The sequence below is a fragment of the Sipha flava genome, unplaced genomic scaffold (genome assembly GCF_003268045.1).
Source record: "Sipha flava isolate LNK unplaced genomic scaffold, YSA_version1 212_pilon_pilon, whole genome shotgun sequence".
Classification (NCBI taxonomy): domain Eukaryota; kingdom Metazoa; phylum Arthropoda; class Insecta; order Hemiptera; family Aphididae; genus Sipha; species Sipha flava.
Window position 1 is genome coordinate 546,801 of NW_020272825.1, and position 22,249 is coordinate 569,049.

General features: G+C 25.1%; 2 protein-coding genes across 3 annotated transcripts; one reads left to right on the plus strand and one right to left on the minus strand.

Annotated features, from left to right (window-relative positions):
• Nucleotides 1-222: 222 nt before the first annotated feature.
• LOC112682834 (calcium uptake protein 3, mitochondrial) lies at nucleotides 223-14,314 on the plus strand. 2 transcript variants are annotated; one of them, XM_025553584.1, is made up of 11 exons: nucleotides 223-512; nucleotides 7,758-7,902; nucleotides 8,447-8,605; nucleotides 8,695-8,777; nucleotides 9,511-9,576; nucleotides 11,989-12,078; nucleotides 12,262-12,461; nucleotides 12,846-12,974; nucleotides 13,050-13,219; nucleotides 13,636-13,793; nucleotides 14,162-14,314. In XM_025553584.1, the coding sequence occupies exons 1-11, from the start codon at nucleotides 303-305 to the stop codon at nucleotides 14,231-14,233; spliced, it is 1,482 nt and encodes a 493-aa protein (XP_025409369.1). In that variant the 5' UTR covers nucleotides 223-302; the 3' UTR covers nucleotides 14,234-14,314. The 2 variants fall into 2 exon arrangements, with proteins under 2 accessions (XP_025409369.1, XP_025409370.1); XM_025553585.1 differs by lacking the exons at nucleotides 9,511-9,576; nucleotides 11,989-12,078.
• A 237-nt stretch (nucleotides 14,315-14,551) lies between these two features.
• Nucleotides 14,552-19,101, minus strand: LOC112682836 (protein phosphatase methylesterase 1). Its single transcript, XM_025553587.1, has 9 exons — nucleotides 18,775-19,101; nucleotides 18,517-18,697; nucleotides 17,189-17,298; nucleotides 16,873-17,121; nucleotides 16,280-16,345; nucleotides 16,070-16,217; nucleotides 15,822-15,999; nucleotides 15,568-15,700; nucleotides 14,552-14,786 (listed from the first exon to the last, which is right to left on the minus strand). Exons 1-9 carry the CDS (start codon nucleotides 18,840-18,842, stop codon nucleotides 14,768-14,770), a joined length of 1,152 nt encoding a protein of 383 aa, XP_025409372.1. The 5' UTR covers nucleotides 18,843-19,101; the 3' UTR covers nucleotides 14,552-14,767.
• Nucleotides 19,102-22,249: the final 3,148 nt, after the last annotated feature.

Sequence of the window (22,249 nt, forward strand, 5' to 3'; positions counted from 1 at the left end):
AGTATCGACAAGACACAACTTTAGACTCAAGTGTATTAATTATATTTATCATTAGGTATATATATACACAAAATTTAAACCAACGTTTTACTGTCGCCATCTAGTTCTTGATAATAGAAAGAAAAAATTGAAATCATACGTCCATGCTTATCACCCGTTCAACAATAAACTATTCAAGATAAGTGATTGACAAATTTTGTCTAGCTAAATTTATAAATTAAAACAATGTTAAAATGTTAATTTAAGAGTCAAATATTTTGATTTAAATTTAATTGTTTATAGATTATAAACACAATAAAACCATGAATTTTTCAAAAGTGTTAAGATATAGCATACAGTTAACCAGGCTACGTAAGATCAATAATATTCCAGTTGGTCGTCGATTTTCTACGGATTCTCATCTCCTTCGACAATATTCAAGGATAGCTGGAATTACAGGGGCAGGAATCTTAAGTTTTATTGTATATGGATTAACATCAAACTTTAAAGCCTATACATACTCTAAGAAAAGGGTAAGTCAATTCAAATCAAGTCATATGAAGTTGTCAATTTTGTACCTTCATTCAACGAGATTTACCTATTAGTTTGGTATCAAGTGTCCCATGAAACTTACTCTGCTTACATGAATAACTACTAATGAATCTGAAAAAAACTACTTTACTAAAACAAATTTAGTATAACAATTTGTTTTCCTATATAAACCAATATCTGCTTACAATTTTGTACTTTCCATCTAAACATTTAAATTAAGTTACCATTAATTGATGTTATATAGGGAGAAAATAGATTATGTTAAGTATTAAAATGTAGTTATCACGACTTGAATATACTTACTTTATATTTACTCAAAGACTTGCTCAATAACTTAGCTCAAGGTATGGCCTTACATGTGACGTGATAAAGGAAATAAACCCATTTTTTAAGTTTTTCAAATGTATAGATTTTAATACTTCATATTATTTTTTATGTGAAACAATCAATAATAATCAATATCCATTTTAATAACATTTACTAACTTATAACACATTGTTTAATTTAATTTTTATTATATTTGTAGCAGGAGCATATCCAGGAATTTTTTATTGGGGGGGGGGGCAACAATTTTTATTTTATCTGTTCCCTAATTATAATTATGGTTTAACTCAATACTAACAAATTACTGTTAATATATTATAGTATGGTTTGTACATGATAGGTATATTATATAATCTATAAGCTTTGTTTATTGAAGATAATTGGAAATTAAAATATACAATATACTATTATTATACTATTTACTATTAAATTGTTGAGTATGTAGAAATTTCAATGGAAGGGGTTTGGGCCCAAACCTCCCCCCCCCCTTGGGTACAACCTTCATTTGTAGTATTGATTGTATTGATAATAAATATACATTTGTAGGGACACATATCTTTTGGCCATAATGGTATATATTAAAATTCTAATTATTTCAAAATAGTATAAATATTTTATATGAATATATCTATTGCTTACTATAGTTTCGACATCTTAACTATACATTACTTTTTATCCATAAATTCAAAATTATAATAAAATTATGTACCAAAATATTTTATAAATATGATCTATTCCAATTTTTCACCTAAAACTCAAATATAAAACTTTTTATTAATTTGTTTTAATATTGTGTTTTTTTTTAACTTGATTTTTTTTTTTTATTTATCTCAAATTGATTGAGTAAATAATATGCTTTAAGAACACTAGTAATGAATAATGAAAAACTAGTTATTAAGTAATAATCACTACCTACCTATAAATGTTGCCATTATTATTACTGTTCTTTAATTTAATATTTTATGGGGTGCCACCTATTGAAAACTTCCTCTTCCTGTTTCTAATTCTTTACATTTGTCTATATTTTATAATTACTTGTTTAATAACTTGTATATATAGATTATAAATAAACTGATTTATTTTTTCTATTATAAAAATTCTATAATATTAATTTTAATAAAAAAAAAAAAGGTGTGATTTCTAGTTGAGATACAATGATGGGTGATTTATATTGTTATATTGATCTATTAAACAAAAAACCATTGTACAATTTATTTCAAAAAAATAATTCTGAGGAAAAATAGTCAGATTGATCAGTTTATACTTCTATAGATAGTTGATATAGTAGCAAAACCAAATTTCTAAATAGGTAATGAAGATAGGTTGAACTTTTAATATTTTAATTTTCGCTACAAAAGAAAATACATCGAACATTTTAAATACCTAAAAACGGCACTTTGTTAAAATAATTTTAAGCTATGAAATGTTAACTAATTTCTCCGCAAATTTCGTTTAATAAAAAGTGTTTGAAATATCCAATTTCGTAAAAATATTATTTTGTAACGCTTATAAATCAATTTTCCGCCTTCCCTGTCATTTCTTGTCTACAATTTTCGTACACAAGTATGGTATCTAGTCTTAAGTATGAAAATTGTATACATTTTCGATTATAAAAATGAAGAGAGTTTTTGTGATTTTTATCGTTTTACCAAAATGTATTTACTATTTAAACTATCCTGTTTTTTTTTTTTTTTTATATGAACCATAATTTTTTATATCAATTATAATGTAACTAAACTTTATATTACATTTTTAAAACTTTTTGAAAAAAAAGCTAAGAAAACATGAACATTTAAATTTCTTATAAATAGCTCAACAATTTTTTTTTTAAAAATTATACCCATAGACTTTAAGATGTTAGGTGTTAAGTGTTATATGCTTTCAGTAAAAATTTCATATCTCTACGACTTATTTTTTGAGTTACGATGAAAACAAAATTTTATTTTGTCAAAAACCAGTATGCCACAAACTCTTGTATTTTATAACTTTTCGTCAGTTATTTTCAATTATTAAGAAAACTATTGGAAAATTCGTAAAATTACCCTTTCAAAATACCAACTAGACAAGATTTCCTATAAAAAATGTATAATGATTGTGATTATTGAAGAAATCCTTCTGTTCGAAATCGTGTACATCACAGATATAACACGTCGTTGAAGAATTATTAAACAAAAAAAAAATGCAATTTTTAATTATTTTTGTATTAACACTTCAATAAATATTGTTAAAAAATACTAGTATTTAAAATATTTACTGAACAATAAACATTGATTTATTCTATTCATAAATATTTGCAATATTTAATCATTTTTCCATTAGGTATAACTCGTTCAATATGTATTTACATGTAATTAAAGATGATATCAATGATACAACAAAATCAGTATGCCACAAGTAAAACACATTTTTTGATTAACCAATAAAAAACAATGTAAAACAGCCATAAAAATACCTTGTTGTGTCTACTCAGACCAGCCATTTATAACATTGATTTTATCTTAACTCTACCAGTCTATCCCCTTGTTACTTGTACAATGTTTAGGCCTACTTACATAAATATTGTAAGATAATATATTTTATACAAATATTATACCCTAACACGTAAATAAAGAAACGAGTTATTTATTGAAGATCGTTTATCTTAGTTTTATTTCATAATAAAATGTATTGTCTGATACATGCTAAAATTGGATTACAAGTCTATATGTTGTATTCATATACTTGTATACAGGGGCGTATACAAGAGGAGATGTGGGGGTCAGATCCTTCCCATAGGCCTTTTTAAAATTGTATAAAATAGTGTTCTTAATGTAAGGAAATTATAAGGAAACAAAAAAATATTGCAAGGATTTATTGTAAACAGTGCCGGATTAACAAATTTGCCACATGGGGGCAGATTTTAAAATTCCGCCCTTCAACCCCCCCACAAACAAAAATATATATGTATAGTTCATGTAAATATATATATATATACAACAAGTAACAACATAGTTAAGATTATTTAATTAAATCATATTTATAGACCTTAGTAGGTACTAAATATAAACATTTTAATACAAATGTATTCAATATAAAACATTTACAACTATTTTTTAGGTTTCTGTGCAGCAAATTCTTTAATAATATTATTCCAACCTATACTTTTTAGGAAAATATTTATAATAGATATTAGAGACAACTATTACATATTTTCATTAGATAATTATGTTTTCTAGTAGCTCTTAACTCTTTTTAAAACTGAGAAGGATCTCTCTACGCTAGAATTTGAACATGATATAAATATAAAAAGTTTTAACAGTAGGAAATTAATTGTTTAACTTTGATACTGATAATAATTGAAGGAAACTGTGCATGGATAATTTTTCATCTTCTGAAAAATACTTCCGAAAAAAACTTATTATTGTTTTAAATTGTATAATCTCATTCTCAAGTTCCGGTTATAAACACAATAAATATTTACTAATACCTTTGATTTTTCTCGTAAAATATAATCGTCGATTACTTCCACATTTAAAAAAAAAATCCAAACAACTAATTTATTTCAATATATACATTTGTATACACTTTCCACTCATATTGATTAAAAATAAAATATTAGGCACGTTTGTTTTCCAGTCAATCGTGATTCATGAATCAAACTCAACAACGACGACAATTATGAACACGAGACGAGAGAGAGAGAGATAACAAAAACAATTGCTTGGTACCTAGTGTGTAAATAAATTATTTGAAACTATTAATATCAAATTTAATAATCTGATGGTTTTAAATAATTTATAATTATTATAACTATTAATTATAATTATAATTATTGAGAAATACAATAAACACAATTTTGTGTCAGTGTAACGAAAATAAAAATGCATAGGTCCGAGCGCAAAATAATAATAATATGGTTTTACCCTTAATATGCTAAACGCCCACAGACGAAATAACTCAGTGATTTAATATAATATAAAATAACTATTATAGTTATAGTATATATATATATATTATATTATAATATTATATAATTGTTATTAATATTTTTCAATAATAAATTAATAATTTTTCCTAAAAACTAGTATATACATTAGGAAATTTCAAAACTTGTTGGCGCCGTCAAAAATTTTACCGCCCGGGGCATCTGCCCTCTTTTTCTCCCCCCCCCCCCCTTTAACCCGGAACTGATTGTAAATTATTATTTTGATTCATTCAATATATATATATATTTACATTTTATTATTTATTATTTAAATGTGCAGGTACTTAGGTTTAGGAATTTTCCTTCCATAATGATTTGTTTACAACTGATCCTCCCCCCCATACAAAAGTTATATATATATATACGCTAATGTTTGTATATTTAATTTTATTAAATAATATAATGATTATGAATTTGAATTCAATAATAATTTTACTTTACGTTGTTTTTAAATTCTTAGTTGTCTGGTTATTTATATTTATCGTGAAATAAATATCCTTTATCAAAAGTATTTTTAAATGTTATATCCTACTTAATAGTTAATTTAAATAATTAAAATTATTAATAATCAATTTATTTTTAAATGTTCGAGCAAATTAAATTTTATTATAATCACATTTAAACGGTACTACCCTTATTTATATTTTTTAAAGTTTAGTATCCTTAATCTTTATTCCTCATTTCCCAAAACTAAATTAATAAAAATGTTAACATATTTATTATAATTCAAAACTTCATAAGTATATGTACAGCTGTGCAAAATTTATATATTTTATTTATAGTATGGAATTACATATATTCATCGGTGCGTATCCAAATTGTAGAAATGCTTCATGAAATTTTTAAATTATTTTATCTATATAAATAAATTTAATGTCTGTATATTTGGCGTTTAAGAGGAAAAATCAGCCACTATAAAAATAAATAAAAGTATAAGTCCATTTCCTATATTTTCTTCAAATTATTTGCATATAATTATTTAATTACACATTTTATTGTAAAAAAAAAAACATTTATGGGAATTCTTGAACAACGCAAAATGTATCTTAACATCTTTCAACAATGCATTTAATTATCTCTGTAATTATCTAAGCTGCGCCGATCATTTTGCTGTTCACCTCATTGTATATGTATAATAACTATTATTTATTACGTCTTTTTGAACAGGTACCTACATTAAAATACATCTGTACAATATACATATATAAATAACAAAGTACATATTGTTTTGGATACTATCTTTTAATTTGTGAGATCGTAAATATTCAATGATTAGTTAAATTACTCTTTGCTACATTCACCATTTTGAATTTCTAATATGGCTCAAGTTTTTGAACAATGAAAACATCCCCTTGTTGTTGTCTTTAATAGTCTGATGTCTCCACGATAGCTTTTATTTTAACAGTCCATTAGATTTCTTTCCAAGATCATAGTCGTGTGAAACTAAACATCACGTACGTTTAAGCACCATGATTGATTGTTCAATCAATCGCCGAGCTACATTTTTTTATATAAAAGGGTAAAAGTATTTAATTTAAATGGTCTTTTGGTAATTTATGTATCCTTAATATTATTCTTATCAAGAAGTTCTTAACTGTCGACTCTTTTTTATTATTCGTGTATTTATTTTCGACTATGTATTATATTATTAGCGTTGAAAGGTTTCAGAATACAGATGTGGTATTTTTTCCAAGAAAGTTGGGTAGTCCATCTGTTTGACTCATTCGATGACAAACGCCATGAATGACCCACGTGTGGGAAATAAAATCTTATGTATATTAGAAGGAAGGAATCAATCAATTTGTTTTCGTGTTTATTTACGACTAATTTTAAAAATACTTCCCGAAATAATTGTTTGTTATTTTAGCAGCTGCAGGGATCAGTCTACATTGCTGTTTGGGGTGAAATACTTGGGCGTAATATAGTATATAATGTTGAAGATAACTTTACCTATTCTTTTTACCGTTTTACTAAACAACCGGTCTTATGCAAACTTATTAAATTTTGTATTTTTTTATTATCAACTGCCAAAAAAGTAAATATCGTAAAATGTTTTATCATCTTCGGGATAAAAATAGTTAAATCTTATAAAATAATTCAAAATAACATTATTCTTATAAAAATGCATGATATAATATTAAATAAAATAGCATTATATACGTACAACTTTTGGAGCATCTATTGATCTGAACATTTTTTACCTGTAATAAATCAATAATTCCCATAGGTATTTCAAATTAATTGATTTTTATGTATTCGTATTATTAAAATACTGTAATTATTATTTAATATCTTACTAAAAATATATATCTAATAGATAACCTTATATTTCCTAACCTTATGTTTCCGGGTTATTATAATAAAAATTAATCAAAGAAATCAAAAATTAATTATTAGATTGTATTTAAAAATGATACGGCTTTTAAATGGCAATTGACATGCTTCTTTTTGCGAAGATAATTAATATGAACTGTATTCACACATAAATATGCATTTTAATTGAAACTAATTAATATACCAGACAATATTCTAAAATATATGCTAAAATGTATTTAATTTAGGTTGTAGATACGCATAATAGTATTAATATTTTTGCCTCAAAACGATTTTATAATTTTATTAATGAACTATATTATTAAAGAATTAGAAAAATTAACCATCAAAATTTAAAAAAAATTTGTATTCATACATAAAACATCTCAACCAACTGAGTTTTCTGATTTATTATCTAAAGTAAGTTTAAATTGATCTCATAGTTATTAATATAATCTTTTAAACTTACGTATTAAAAATTATGTAAAATATGTTGATTTTAAAAAATATTATCTTTGTTCGTTGTATACATATCTATATCGATAAAAGTGTGAAATGTGGTCCTATTTTCAACAATATAATTTATTCATTCATTATTGTACTAGATTATTTATAATAATTTCAGAGAGAAGACGATGAATATCTAAGTGGTTTACACTTAACATCACGTGAAAAACGTTTTATTAAGTTCGCATCAGTCGAATATCATGGTCAACTTTATATGACTCCACAAGATTTTTTAGAATCATTTGTCGACGAACAGCCTAGAGGTATAATTATAATTATGTACTGTTTTATTAATACCATACCATATCATATTATTCAGTTTATGCGGTATAACAAGGTTAGCCTTGTTTAATAGCTTATACCCTTAATCGTAATTGTCAAGCTAAAATTGTATAATGCAGTAAACTCTTTAAAATAAAAGGAAAAAAAATCTATACCGATTTCTGATTAGGCTATTTTATTAGGATCTAGTATAAAATATAGAAAAATATTTTTTTTTTTTATAAAATTTGTATTTACATTTATTGAAATATACATAAATGTATATTAATTATTATTTATCTAGTGTTATTACACAACTCGTTTTGAGTAGTTATTTAATTTTTATTATGAGAGAAATATTAATTTCTAAACTCGCTGTTTATACATTATAAATATTCTTTAGATTTTAAAATATGCAATTAATTGTTCTATTAAATTTATTCCTACCAAATTACACTGTATAATTGTATTAATCTATAAAATTATTGATGGCACTTTTTTAACAAGAATTCTATTTAAGTTTTTAATTAATTTAAATGTCTGTAGCTCGTCTTAAGAGACATGTTATGACGGATAAAGATTTGGAAGAAATTCGAGACAAAGTACCCGGACTGAAAAAGGGTTCATCGCAACTTTTTCGTTCACTTAGAGATAAAGGAATCATATCATATACTGAATACTTATTTTTACTGTCTGTGTTAACTAGTAAGTAAAATAAAATCATATTATAAAATATGTTCTTAATACCATAGTATTGTTAACAATACATAAGCGTTAAACGTTTTGAATTTCAGAACCCCAAAGTGGCTTTCGTATAGCGTTTAATATGTTCGATACTGATGGTAACCATAGAGTAGACAAAAATGAATTTCTGGTGGTAAGATTAGTTAAAGCACATAACGTATCCACATTATTGTTTATACTATTATATAGTATTTTATATGTAGTACCTAAGAATTTTATTTATTATTATACGGTAATACAGCGATTAAATTACTTAAATATTTTAACTGAAAAAAAGAATCTCCATACATTGATATTGATACATAAACTAAATAATCGAAGTCTTACTGTATTTTTGACACATAGTTATACATCCTGCATGTTTTCACCATTTATATTTGTTTTTAATTGTTTTTTTATTTCTGAACGTAAGTAAATACTTCCTTTTAAGGGAGTTCTAACGTTCATAATGCATGTATGGGATATACGTATTTTAATTTTACCATCATTTTAATATGATATGTATTGCCTTTTTCTCGCTCAAATTATATATTTTTTACCCTAGAAGCTAATTTAAACGAGTTAAATGCCTCGATTTTAATTCCTATTTCATTTTAGTTTCTTAATAGTTCACTGAATTTTTATTGCAAAATTGTCTACTATACACAAGTTAAGTGTTTTGTATTTATTTGTTTATCAAATTAATAGTATTTGAACTGAGTGTTTGTTTAAAATATTATTCAATTAAATAAATGAGGCTAAATATTCTGTAATTTCGTAATCGGTTAATAATCGCCATGTATTTTGTAAAAAAATAATGAGTCTTTTAATTTCGTTATTAATTTATTGATCACCTTACTTTTATTATTTATTTTATGTTTTATCAGATAACACGGCTCCTTGCTGGAAAACCAGCTTTCAGAATAGATCTTAGTAAACAGGCTAAAGAAATTGTGAGTGAGTTGTCTATAGTTATTCATTTATTATGTTTTTAAACATGGATAATAGGGTAGTGTAGTGATTTAAAAATTAATTATTTAATTAATTATTTATACTTGCAGGGAGAATTATATCACAGTACTAGCTTAAAACTAATCCTCTGCGTGTTGAATATAATACGTGTAATTAAACTATAACATTTAAGTACACTTACAAGTTACATCAAACAATGTAAGTTATCACTTTTGCACTATAAAAATTATATTTCTATATTCTCTGTTAGCTAAAACATTTTTGATGATGCCTTATGACATTATATATGTTATTGTTGTTTAATAAATTCACTAGTAAAATCAATAATCAATTAAGAAGTTTAGAAAAATATAAATTATACCGAGTAGAAAAAAACAATCAACATTATTTACCGTGTTACGATTTTGAAGACCATTTAAATAATAATTGGTCTTAATAATTTATATTATATAAATATTTATAAAAAATAAACAATATTAGATGTTAGTTAATATATTTAAATAAGTAAAATATTATTTACACGACATACAAATTACAAATTGTTCTAACTAAAATAAGTTCAAATCTAATTCATTTGATTCTATGGCTTATTATAAATTATAAAAAAAACCATTAAAAATATTATTGTTATTTTAATTTCAATTTTTTATTAAAACTTTAAATCAAGTTTTTTAGTCATGTAATCAAACAAATATTAAGTTATTTTTTTTTTTTTAAAATACGTACATTTTATCCTGAATTTTATTTTTGCTTTATTATTTATATTCACCTAGGTAATACCTATAAAGCATACGCACTAGCACAATTATAATTTATAATGTCCTTATCTCACATATTTATATTGGCACTTCAAATAAATGTATATACATTAAAACATTATTAACTGTATAATATTTTGTATTTTGTTGATTCACTTAAAAATTATTTTTTTACTATATTAAAAAATTATAAGAACCACTCGATATAAATAGTAGATAATATTGCAACAGCTATTAAAAATAGCTAACCTAACTACGAGGACGCCCGAGGAAAAGATGGATAGATGTGGTCGAGGAAGATTTAAAAAGGATTGGAGTGAATGATTGGAGAAATATAATACATAGAGAGAAGTGGCGTGAAGTCGTGATGGCGGCAAAAACTCTTGTAGAGTAGATTTAGCCAGAAGAAGAAGATTAAAAAAATTTCACGCCAACCATTAAAATGTAGTCAATGCCAATTGCGCTAACCCACTGAATAAGATACTTTTTAGCCCCGAACTTTGTAAAATGTAGCCGAATATTCAGATTTAAATGCATTTTTTCACATATCTGATTAAATATAGCTTATTAATTAGAAATAAAAATTATTTACATTATTAATTAGTCAAGTAATACTTAAATCAAGTATAACCTTAACCTAAGATCCTGAACAATATAATATATATATACGAAAATAAGTGCTAATATTCTTTAAAATTAATTGCTTGATTTCTCATTTCTTAACTGTCGTTCTCTTAAACTTCCTAAAATATAAGTAATTTTATACTAACTGAAATACGTATTTTACAGTTATTAACGCTATGTCATTAATAACTATATTTCTGTGTAACATATATACGTATGTTTTGGTTCCAATATTCCAAACATGTAATAACAAATTCTGTTTCAAATTTGATATCGAATTAGAGATTTTCTTCTTGGTTTCTCTAGACTAGGATAAACTGGTAATAGAACGATCGCGGGGAAATAATAATAAAACACAACTTTGAAATCATATTACATTTTGTCATTGATTATTATGAATTATGATTCTTCTTAATTATGCATTGATTTGTACTGTATTTAATTCTGAAAAAATATCTACTGACCAGAACAATTTTTTTTTTTAAAGAAGGCTTTGTTCTATTAGGACTACTGATCACTAAATAAATTATTGTTTTGTATATTATAAATTTTAACAAAACAACAATTTATTAAATGTTGTTTCGCTAAAATGTCCGCATTAAACGGTTTACATCTGTCCATGCTTGTGTCGTTCGTGATTTGTCTCGTTCATTGTACCAGTGAACTTAGCCGTCAGATTTCTGTACTCCATTTTTGAATAATAATAATTATAAATAGTGTGTTTCAAGCACGGTTTACTAATTATACCAGATGAATTAATCGGTTTTTACCTGTTCGTCCGGAATAACGAGTACCTACACAGCCGCGTTTTGTAACTTATGAATAATTCACATTTATTATATAATATATAGATGGTACATGGTACATCGTATTCATATTTACCTGCCCTATTATCCAAAGTTAGAATAAATAATAATGGAAATTGTGTTAAGGTTATGGATACGAAATATTATGTCACTTAAAAAACTAGAGGTTTTTTTTTTTTTTTGTTATATAAATGTAATATTACAGTTATCCCAATTACCTACGAAACAAATTGGGATCGTTCAACAACTGCCAGATGAAGAATCAAGTATCATTAAACGCGCAGCTGATGATTTGGTCGGTTAATTACATTTTTTACGTATATCTATATGCTTTGCTTTATTTTTCTATTAGTGTTCATTATGTTTGCGTGTTGCGCTTTTATTTATCTTGTAAATATTTAAAAAAAATAATAATAATAAATACACAACTACAAAAAGAAAATAGTTATTCAATAGATGTTCGACGTTTATTATTTAGATGGAAAAAATCTTCAGTCAGTCTTGGAAAGACAAGCATGGCGTGGAAGATAATACGGTTGATACCAATAAAATAGGCGCTGAAGATTTCGTGGATGACGCACAAGGTTTACAAAAAAAACATTTGGTCGACACTACATTGATTGTTCATTTTTTCGGGAAAAAAGGAGACAACGTATTACTATACGAAGACTTCAGAAAGTAATATTATTCGTTTTGCGTTAGGCACATTATGTATAAAAAAAAAAATATACAATGTTGTAAATCATAGTTGCAATTTTAATTTTTCGTTCTAATAAGCTTAATTTGTTTTTTTTTTCTCGTGGTTCATCTATAATACTTATCTGTAAATGATTTAAATGTAAATCAAGTTACCTGAGTTTTTATTACTATTAAATTTTCCTTATTTCTAAGGGTTTTAATCTTATAACTTTGGTCGATCAAGTCTCCCCCCCCCTCCCAAATTATGACGTTAGTCTCTAAAATTGTACTTAAGATTTAATATACCTTTAGAGATTATTTCAACATACTCATTGGTATTAAAAGAAACTTTCAATTTCATAAAAATGTATTGTTTTATTTTAGTTTTATGGAAAATCTACAGACGGAAGTACTTGAAATGGAGTTTCAACAGTTTGCTAAAGGAGGAGATACCATAAGTGAAATGGATTTTGCCAAAATATTATTAAGATACACTCATTTGGATACAAATTTGTAAGTGGTTCAAATGTTAGTTCATAATCAGTAGTTATTTTTTTTATTTAATTTCCAAATGTATCGGCAATATAGGTGCGACACATATCTTGATCGATTATTGGAAAGAATCAAAATGGACAAAGGCATACCACCAGGCATATCATTTGATGAATTTAAAGTGTTTTGTCAATTTCTAAATAATTTAGAAGACTTTACTATTGCTATGCGAATGTATACACTTGCAGATCATCCAATATCAAAAGGTATAGAAAAATAAAATAATACTGATATTGACAACGTTGATAACATTGATAATTTTAAAAACAAAGTATTATGAAAAATCAAAAACTTTTTATCTACTATTAAAAACAATTATATTTTTATGAATCATTTTGAGGATATATAAACAAAGTAGTAAAAGCTTTTAACTATATGATTTTATTAATTAAAAGTGGGACACTAGAGATTAATTTGCATTAACTTACAATATTTCACAATATATAAGACCTAATTATAATTTAAACAATCAACATTTTCAACCATTTTCTGATGGAGATAATTTCGCAATTCATGTTATTTTAGTTGAACTGCTTAACATTTACTTAAAGTACTTGATTGTCCATTAATATTTATCTTTTTAATCTAGTATATATAATTTATTTATTATTTGACTTTGCAGATGAATTTCATAGAGCTGTCAAAATATGTACTGGAACAAGTTTAAGCAAGCATTTAGTACAAACAGTTTTTGCCATATTTGATGAAGATGGTGATGGTCAATTGAGCTATAGAGAGTTTATTGCCATTATGAAGGACAGACTAAATAGGGGGTTTAAAGTATGTGATTCAAAATTTAATTTTATTGATGATATAAAAAATAATCCTTATCTTTAATGTTTATATATATATTTCATTCAACATATTAATATTGGTTAATTAATCAAATGTTAACACTTAACCTAATTAAATTTTTTTAATGGTTTATTTAATGGTTATTAATGATTATTTAATGGTTATAATAGTACCATAGTTTTTTTTTCTTTTTTTAGGTATGTATGTATGATTTTATTTGTAGAACCAACCATTGCTGAATAGTAACAAATAACATTTATTGATTAAAGTTGAATATTATAAATTATGACATTGAAAATTTTTGTCTTACAACAATTTAAATTAATGATGCAATTATTTTATGTTTGTTTCAGTCTTACACAAAAAATGAAGGATGGGATGCATTCAAAATCTGTTTGAAACATGAAATCAAAACTCCTAATTAATAAGCCCCTATACATTTGCATTAAATATTTTTATTACATTTTTATTTCTTTTTAAATGAATTAAGTAACTTGTTTGTTTTTAAAATTAAAATACTTATAATACTTTAGGTTATATATTTTACTTAACATATTTCTTTAAAATGAACAAAAAAAAAAAAATAATAATAATAATAATATTAATAATAATTTCAAACATATAATACAGATTTAAGTAAAAACACTTAACAAATTTTAAATTTTGTAGATATAAATTTTTTTTAAGATGTATACAAACAATTAAATATACTTTTTCTAAGTACATTATTAATAATTAATAGGATATAGTTAAATGATACATTAATATATTTCTCTCATTGTTATTGTTCACTTACTATATGTTTGTAAGATTTTATGTTTTTATTTAGTTTATATTTTTAAGAAAAAAAAAAATATATATATATATATAAATAATTATAAAATTTTTCAGCTCTAAAATTGGCATACCCGTTAATCTTATTGATTAAATATAACCATTGATCAGCTTTAATTGATGACTTAACAGCCAGGAAGAATTCTGCAACACAAATTTTAAGTTAAACTAACACACTTTAAATGCCAATTCTGTTATTTTAAATTCATGAAAAAATAAATTGAATGTTATCAAAATGTATTTCAATATAAATAGTTTGTTAACATGACATAATATTGTCTTATAGAAGAAATTGAAAAAAAATTAAATTAAAGTTCATCGACATTAGTTATTGACATCCAATATATGAATTTTAATTGCTTTCTATTTAATAAGATTACAAATTAACAACTGTTACATAACATACTATTGTTAACTTTTAATAACTAGCAAATAAAAATTTAATTATATTTTTTTAGAATACTTAATTAAACAATTTGATTAAAATTACAAATAGATAATAATTTATTAACAAAATAGTAGTTTTTATTCAAAGTCTAATGGTTATTATTGAACCATAATATTTATACAATAAGAATACCTGATTTATTAATCCATTTATAATGCAACAATCAAAATTAAATTTTAGTTATATAAAATTTAATAGCAAAGTGGTAAAATCTAAAAAAAAATTGGGAAGGTATAACTGATGATAAAAATGATTCAATATATAGTTTCTTCAAAAGCTTCATTTAATTATTTATTTATATGAAAATCTTAATGAAATGAATTTGCATTATTATATTCTTTTAATTTTCTTCTTTTATGTCATATTTATACTACATAATTAAAATTTGAACTGATCATTGAGGCATATAAATTCCATTAATTTAATTCCATAATTCTAAAATAGTTGAATGTATATAAAACAATCTATTTGACTTACCGAACAAATTCTGAAGTTGGATTTGTGAACTTATTTCTTACCAAAAAATTTGACAATATACTAGCAACTTTATCAGGATCATCTTCTTGTACCGCATGTCCAACTCTAGCTAATACTTGCATTTCAAATTTACCTAATTATAAGAACACAAAATATTTTACAGCTTATTAAAAATGCATTAATAAATAAAAATAAAAAATGTACAGAATTTATCAAGGCTGATATTATTATTAACTTGTACAATATTTTGGTACCTTGCATTTGACCAACAGTCAAATCTTTATCCATCCGATCAATATTGGCAAGAAGTAATAATTTTTGTGCATGAATGGATAAGAATTTTTTTGAAAGTCCTTGAAACCATCCAGGCCAATGTTTTTCTGTTTTACATAAATCAATCCGCCATGTATAATTACCCAATGGTTTTTCGATCTTCAATATAAAAACAAACTAATTTATACCAAGAAAACATAATACTATGCTAGAAATATTGTTAACTAACAGAAAACGAAGATGGGCCAAATTCTTCTTCGTCTTCTTTTATAGAATCTATTGATGAGTACTGAGTTTGATCAATTGGTTCAGTCAGTTCTTGAGTATTAATAAGTGGATCTTCTATCTCATCTGTACCAAGTTTACCGGTGGTCACACTATAATAATATAAATTCACAATATAAAAAATACATTAATAATTACACTGTTAATAACTCACTTTTTTATTTGTCCAGGAATAGAAACCCTTGCAGATTCCTCATTTTTAATATGTCCATTTCCCATCCTAAACATGTAAGAACATCCACATTAAAAATATATTATACATCACTAATGACTTTTGTAAATTATTAATACAGTACAATAAGTAATATACATATATAATTTTCTTACAAATTACTCAAGTACTTTAATATAGAAAGTACTTTATTTATCACCAACACAAGAATAGCAACCAAATATATTACAACACTTGCAGTTAAGAAATCAATTTGTATAATATTAGAAATATTAATTATTATATAATTTCTTTGTATGTTGCTCATATTAAAACAAGTTCAGTTTAGTTTTTTTGTAAAATACCTTAGAGTTATGTTGATAAACATATTAAAAATTAAAAATATGATTATGATAAACTCATCATCTACATAATAATGTACATATTATGTTACATCAATCTGTAAGAATTCTAGCAATTATTATTCAAATTAAGTTTATAGAATGTAAACTATTTAATAATTTTAATGAATAATTACAATCATTATTAAAAGATATATTATTAAATGTAGTACTTAATATATACACAGTACATACCCCCAAGAAATTGCATCTTTCAGACTTTTAAAAGATTTAGGACGACTTCTTAAGAAACTTTGCATACTAGCTAATGATTCCATTGCAGAACCTTCAACTACATCAATGACAACCAAACCAATAATTGGTAAATCTGATTCAGCCATGGATGCTACATTTACTGCAATAGCTCCTCCAAGACTATGGCCCATTAAAACTATTGATGGCATTTTATCAGGATACAATTTACGTAATAAACTTATTACATCACTGCAACACATTTCAATTTATTAGAATTATTTTATAGTAAAATATATTAATAAGTTAAAATAGTTACTTAGTAAATGTTGCCATTGATAAATCAGTATCATCAATAGTGAATGAATTTCCATGTCCTCGAAGATCAATTGCTAAAACTTGACATTCGCATTGTTTTACTAAATGTTTCTGAAAAAAATATATAAATATTTGAAATTAAAATAATATAACATTAAATTAAGTATGATTAATTAAAAAAAACTTAGTAAAATATTATTTTAATTTGGATAATTTTTAAATATAAATTTTAATTAAGAGTTCCTAAATTCTCATTCATAATTTATTTTAAAATTATATTACTAAAAATATAAAACATAAATAATAAGTTTTTTTTATCTTTGTATCAGAAAATAAAAATATTATACAAGCATTTAAGGAAGAAGGTCAAAAGAAGAAACCACTTGCATTTTTTTTATCAAAAAAGTATTTTTGAATTACAATATTACTTTGATCTTTTATGAATGTTTTAAAATTCTTAATGATATGACAGAAGTTAAAATATTATCTTAATTTTAATAATTTTGATTGAATTATGAGGTAACTAAAAATATGTAATTTTTGTTAGTAAAGAAAATGTTAAGAAGATATTCCCCTAGGATAGGAATACCATATTTTATTTGAAAAAAAATTGGTCGAATGTTTTTTAATACATTTTATTTAAAATAATTGTATCACTTACCTATATAACTTAACATTATATGACTTACACACACTTGGCAACAAAGTATAAATCAAAAAAAAAAAAATGTAATTATTTTAAATACATATTATATTTTAATGAATAAATAATAATATACAAAATAAGAGTTCCCATATGCTGAAAATTACAAATTGTTTTGTACTTTACTGTGCTGTAAACTTAAAACAATATTTTGATACCAAATGTAAATAAGGTTCATCTAACATTTTTTTAATTATTAATAAAGAATCAAATGTTCAACCAAATGTTTAATAAAAACAAAATGTTCACATAAATTGTTGAAGTTTTATTCCAAAACAATTATTAGGGATACTAAAACTCATGTTCAATACCAGAATGTGTGGCAACCTTACCCTAGGGAAAATCCTAAACACACAGCTGCTAACGATTAAAGAAACTTAATTAAACACAAAACATATAGTATAAAAATGAATTAAAAATTATTTATGTAATATGTTTAATAAAATCTACACCCATATAACTAAAGTATTTGAACATATATTTTTAATTTAGATCAAAATCGCCTTAATCTTTCAAATAAAGACAAAGCTGCCAGTAGTGTGGTAACACACACAAGATTGGCAAAGAAATCATTTTATTGATAACATAACTCATTGAAGATTGCGCAAGGTTTTAAAAATACTTACGGCGAAAAGAGACCAGGTGAGAGCGTTAAATCCTCCCCCGTGGAGCAGAACAATCAGCACCGATTCCACATTACCCAATGAGTAGGTCGTAAACTTATTACCGTCCAAGTCAACAACACGTTTGTGCTCAAAATAATTACGCCAAGATATAGGAGATAACTCTTCGTACGAGCGATTCAATCTAACGGAACAAGTAGAATAATAACTAACAGTACAAACACATTTCGGATGGCGCTTTAAATATTCATTCACACTTACCTGGTTTTACGCTGGGGCGGCTTTTTGAAGTTGCCACCGAGCAGACCGAACTTGCCAATATGAGACATGATAGCAATAATATGGTTTCCGTGATAATCGTTTTTCTTTCACATGTCTTAGACGCCAACCGATTTGGAACGACGGTCAGATGCGATTTATAATCGTGAACTACCGCCTCGCTACCGTCCTCTCGTTCCAAAACAAACAACAACAACGCTATCAGTAAATCGCTAAAATAGCTCTAACTCTTTACCAAACAACCGTGTAAGGGGGAAAAGACGATTAGCACGCGGGCACCAATGGTTACCGAGGACCGTGTATGTCAATAACTGTTATCAGATTAATATCACAGATTACATAAAATTATCTTTATTCGTTATAATATTTTGATCCATCATCGCGTCACACCTAGAGACGTAGTATCGAAAGAAAAGTATCGATACTTATACTTGGTATCAAATGGAATGAAAATACCAACCGATATGAGTAAAATATCGAAACGAAAGGACCGATATGAGTAAGTATCGAGAGAAAAGTATTGATCATTTTCCTTCTTCGTATCGTCGTATAGAATCGAATTAAAATAATGATAAGAGTAAAATTTAAAAACGATCGATATGAATAATCGTTCCGTTTAAGAGGAAACCTATTGACGTTATTGTATTGCGGACTATGGTTTCTAGTCCGTGGAAATAAGAATAAAATCGTATAGAGCAGTGGTTCCCAAACTGTGCACCGTGGTGCTCTAGGGCAGCGCAGGCACTTTCTGAGTGCACCGTGGTCTACGGTTCATAATAAAGAGTTTAAAATGGGCGATTGTAAATTTCGCCAAAATATCGGTTAATATAAAAAGGTAATAAAAGGTCTAATGTAAACTCCGCCAGCTTTTTGGTGTTTTGCCTATGAATACTTTCATAGTTATCTAAGAAATTCATTTTATAGAAGTCAACCGAATGTTCATATTTTTAGAAAGTTCTTACCGAATTTAAAACCCATACTAATATAAAACTAAATAGCATATCTCAAGTAAATAAGCTAAGAAATTCGAAATAAAAAAAAAACAGTTACAGGATACTATAAATAGGAACACTAATGGAGTAGTATAAGACTTAGAATATTTACAAATTGTATCACATAATTTTGATTACATACTTGACATAACTATATATTTTTGGATTATTAGGTATAACGATTATTTATTATGAATTTTTTTACTATGATTTAAATATGTATTGTTCACAATATGATAATAAATTATAATTTTTTTTAAATAATATATCATATTAATTTTATACTACTACTTGATTATCTTCACTGGCGGAGTTTACGCAAACTCCATTTTACCTGATTTTTTTCAGTGTCGGAGTTTACATGAACCTAATTTTACTTTTTTTTTTTTTCTGACGGAGTTTACAGTAAAAAAGGTACTTGTGGCGGAGTTCACATGCGTCCTTTAAAATGTCTAGAATATTTTTCCCTAATTGTTTAAAATATTTTCTATTGCATATTCGGAAATTCTCATTTTAACCTTATAATATTTTTATGTAATAATTATAATAATGATAACAATAATTTTTATTTATTAATTTTTTTAGTTCAAAAATTCATTAATTTATAATTAAGTCAAAGTTTAATAAAATTAATAAAATCGATTGTCAATAAGTATTTTTTTTTTTTTTGTCCTGACTTTGATGTTATTTACAGCAGGGCACCATGGCTAAATTAAGTCCAAAAAAAGGCACCGCAGAAGAAAAAGTTTGGGAACCGCTGGTATCGATTATAGACTATAGTGTGATGACTGATTTATGTAAACAAATCATCCACTACGCGTACAAACCATTTTACGAGAAAATAATTTTTGTACTGTACGATACCATTCGACCATTCGACGAGTACTTTTAATTATTGAACTAATATGGCGGTTAGTAAATGATTCGATACCAGTATTCTTATATCGATATGAGTAAACCATGGTATCGATACAAAAAGTACTTGTATCAAAAGAAAAGTAATGATACTTTATTGGTATTGGTAGTAACGCAACGTCCCTAATCACGTGGTTCCTTCCGTAAATTTTTGTTTTTTCGTAGATACTTATAGTATGATAATGTTGCTGCCATGTTTCAAACACCGTTTTAATTTGTTTTCTCATCAACCAATCTTGTTATCCAACAATGTTTCATAGCGGCCCTTCTACAGGTTAACGACTAAGTGTACCTTTTAACTAGTAGACGAGGAACAAGGCCGAAACGTCACACATGGTATGATAGAACTTGCATGCTATTCCCTCTACACTCGATTTTATTAAATTTTTTACTTTTTCAACGACTAAAATGTAAAACCTTTCTACATAGTGGCAATTTGAGGTAATTTATGTAAGTATTAAACTTTATCTTGCATTCAACAAATTAGGAAAATACTATATATATATATATATATATATGTTTGTAATACCTTCCAAGATAAAAAATACCATTATTTACTTTATATCCTCCTTGCTCCATATACAGCAATTATTGATCAATAATCTTTTTCAGAAATGCTCCTGTGAAGAGTGTCCTTGATGCAGTGATATAGCATTTGGAAAGTAGTGGTATAATAAGTAACCAGAGTAATCCTGCAGTAGCTATTATATTGAATTCAAATATTATATTTAATATATTTGATTATTAAATGACAGTAATAATAAAAAGATTATAAATTTAATTAAAATTTTTAAACTTGATTTATAAATAGTAATAAAGCTTAAAAAGCATATAAAGCATTAATTTAATTAATTTATTAGATTTTTATAATATTTTAAATAAATTACAAAATTATCATGGTTATTCCATTTAAAATGAAAAAATAAAAATTAAAAAGGCATCTCCAGTTCCTGGAGGAATTTTGATTTAGGTAGATGAAAAAAAAAATAAATTTATTAAAATTTGAAACAAAATTGGATTGATGAATTTGAATTGAATTATATTTAATAATGATAAAAGCAATATATTAAGAGTTAATTATTATCAGTTAATTTTAATCATACAATTTAATAGTTTCAAGTAGGTGTAAAATAAATGAATTTGATTTTTATATCATTAAATATTATAAGTGTGAAATTCAAAAATAACAATGGAAAGGGGATCCCCGGCTCCCGGAGGGAAATTGATTTGGGTCAGTCCAAAAAAAAAATTCAAGTTCTGAAAAAAAATATAAAAATAAATGAATTAAAATTTGAATATTTTAAAAAGAAAATTAGATACATCAATTTAAAATGAATAATATTATATAATGTTGAAGGGATTTATAAAGAGTTATTTATTATTATTCAATATTAATCATAAGATTCAAAAGTTTTAAGATATAATATGTAAATTAAATGAATTTGATTTTTTTACCATTAAATATTATAAGTGTGAAATTCAAAAATAAAAAGAGAAAGGGGATCCCCGGCTCCCGGAGGGAAATTGATTTGGGTCGGTCCAAAAAAAAA

Excerpts from the sequence above, each read along its gene's own strand:
- LOC112682836 (XM_025553587.1), bottom strand. The coding sequence starts at position 18,842 with ATGTCTCATATTGGCAAGTTCGGTCTGCTCGGTGGCAACTTCAAAAAG. Across the intron at positions 18,698-18,774 it reads CCGCCCCAGCGTAAAACCAG|ATTGAATCGCTCGTACGAAG; the intron begins GTAAGTGTGAAT and ends TTGTTCCGTTAG. Across the intron at positions 16,218-16,279 it reads ATTCCTGGACAAATAAAAAA|TGTGACCACCGGTAAACTTG; the intron begins GTGAGTTATTAA and ends ATATTATTATAG.
- LOC112682834 (XM_025553584.1), top strand. The coding sequence starts at position 303 with ATGAATTTTTCAAAAGTGTTAAGATATAGCATACAGTTAACCAGGCTA. Across the intron at positions 7,903-8,446 it reads TGTCGACGAACAGCCTAGAG|CTCGTCTTAAGAGACATGTT; the intron begins GTATAATTATAA and ends AAATGTCTGTAG. Across the intron at positions 9,577-11,988 it reads GTAAACAGGCTAAAGAAATT|TTATCCCAATTACCTACGAA; the intron begins GTGAGTGAGTTG and ends GTAATATTACAG.